The following is a 2,023-nucleotide window of genomic DNA, read 5'->3' as shown; positions in this document are numbered from 1 at the left end:
ATAATCTTTGAACCTTCAATTAATGACGTAAAGTTTTAAATTATCTTTCAAGTACTTGATATCAGCTCATTTGAAATCAACTCGAATCACATTTTGTGCCTATGGGTTTTTTTTTAATCAAAAAGCTTAATTTGACTATAAGTTTTTTAATATCAAACTACTAATGATTTTGAATTTAATTATTTAAATTTTTAATATAAATTGTACATTAAGATTAACGGTCATTTGAAAATTTTAAGACTTTCAATCCAAAAATTAACTTTTAGGAGTGTTCATAATTCTTGAAATATAACTATATTATACTTCTAATTAAATTTTAAAATTTAAAATGTTTAATAATTTTTATTATATATTATAAGCTCCCATATTAATATTTAAATATTTTATTATACATTTTAACTCCAATTAATATATTAAAAATTTAAATAATTAAATTTTATAATTTGATTATATACTTATACTCACCACACTTAAGTATTTAAAAATTTAAATTTTAAATTTATTCTTACTTTAAATCCCTGACCCCGGTAAGTGGTTAGTGGTGGGCACGGTTGAGAAACCTCCATCCGAGGGTTTTGAATCCCCTCTAACTTAAGAACTCGCACTCTTAATCAGTGGAGCAAAATAAGTCGTGGGATCGGATACTGGTGGATGGCCATCGATTAGGTTCTCGCACTAGATCTAGCACAAAACGTTCCTTTAAAGTAACATGCGGGGTGGATATCTCATTAAAAAAATGTATACCCTAAAATTAATACAATAATAAAAAGAATTTTCATTACATACATCTAAAACTATTGAAATACATATTTAAACATAATTTAATATCTAAACTTCTATATTTACTAATATATCACCTAAAATTTCCTTTTTCTTCTATTTTACCACTCCATTGAAGCAATGAGATACTTGTATTTACCATGAAAGTATGCTATTGACGTGGAAGATAGTCGTTGATAGTTATTTTTGATGGAAGGTTTAAACGGAATGTTAGAATTGATTATTAGGTGGTATATTAGTAAATATAAAAATTTAGGTGTTAAATATGTATTTTCAATAGTTTTAAATATTATGTACGTAAAAAAATTATAAATAAAATAACTCAACTTAAAAAAAAAAAATTTAAATTAAAATATATTTAAAGGCTACAGTTGGGTATCCTATCCCTTACGTAGATAAGGACCAGCCTACCAAAAATATCTCCTCTTAAAATGATTCCGACATGTAATTTCTAGACCAAACCGGAGAGCTCACGGGCAGACCAATCTCTCTCATCATTAATGCGGCGCCTGCTGGGGACGACGGTGGCTGCTACGCCGCCAGCTCCGTCCAATCGGAGCATCACCGCTGGTGCCGGCGCCGGCGCCCCCGACTCGAACTTCGACACCAACATGGTAATAATCCTGGCGGCCCTTCTCTGCGCCCTAATCTGCGCCCTGGGGCTAAACTCAATCGTTCGATGCGCCCTACGCTGCGGTCGGCGACTCACTTTCGAAACCACGGAGGCAACCGCGACTCGCCTATCGGCTACGGGGCTGAAGAAGTGCGCTCTGAGGCGGATCCCAGTGGCGACCTACGGATCCAGCGCGAATATTCCGGCAACGGAATGCCCGATCTGTCTTGTTGAGTTCGCCGACGGAGAGAAGGTCCGGGTTCTTCCGACCTGCAACCACGGCTTCCATGTTCGATGCATCGACACGTGGCTTTCTTCGCACTCTTCTTGCCCTATCTGTCGCCATAGTCTTCTCGATAAGTCCATAGCCGCCGCCGTCTGCATCGCCGTCGCCGGAAGAGCAGTTGAGGAACGGCCTCCGGACACGGACGGAAGCGCGCCGGTGGCGGCGGAGGTGGAGGTGAGTTAAGGGTTTGTGTTTGGTACGCTAGGGCTTAATGGCTTTAGTTAAAAATTCTGTTATTAGAAATGATTAAGGAGATGAGTGAAAGTAAATGTGTAATTATTGTAATAAGAAAAATATTTATTTATAAAGTTTATTATGAGTATTATATAAAATTTTATTGTACA

The 2,023-nt window shown here is 36.3% G+C and overlaps 1 protein-coding gene across 1 annotated transcript; it reads left to right on the top strand.

Annotated features, from left to right (window-relative positions):
• Positions 1-1,172: 1,172 nt before the first annotated feature.
• On the top strand, positions 1,173-2,011 carry LOC110105932 (RING-H2 finger protein ATL74-like). The gene has a single exon (XM_020835627.2). It carries the CDS (start codon positions 1,281-1,283, stop codon positions 1,860-1,862), a length of 582 nt encoding a protein of 193 aa, XP_020691286.2. The 5' UTR covers positions 1,173-1,280; the 3' UTR covers positions 1,863-2,011.
• The last annotated feature ends 12 nt before the right edge of the window (positions 2,012-2,023 follow it).

This window comes from Dendrobium catenatum, unplaced genomic scaffold, assembly GCF_001605985.2.
Source record: "Dendrobium catenatum unplaced genomic scaffold, ASM160598v2 original_scaffold_97565, whole genome shotgun sequence".
NCBI lineage: Eukaryota > Viridiplantae > Streptophyta > Magnoliopsida > Asparagales > Orchidaceae > Dendrobium > Dendrobium catenatum.
Note: the sequence above shows the minus strand (reverse complement) of the source record. Positions and strands in the feature narration are given on the sequence as shown.

What these genes read in the sequence shown, in the direction of transcription:
- LOC110105932 (XM_020835627.2), top strand. Translation starts at nt 1,281, where the DNA reads ATGCGGCGCCTGCTGGGGACGACGGTGGCTGCTACGCCGCCAGCTCCG.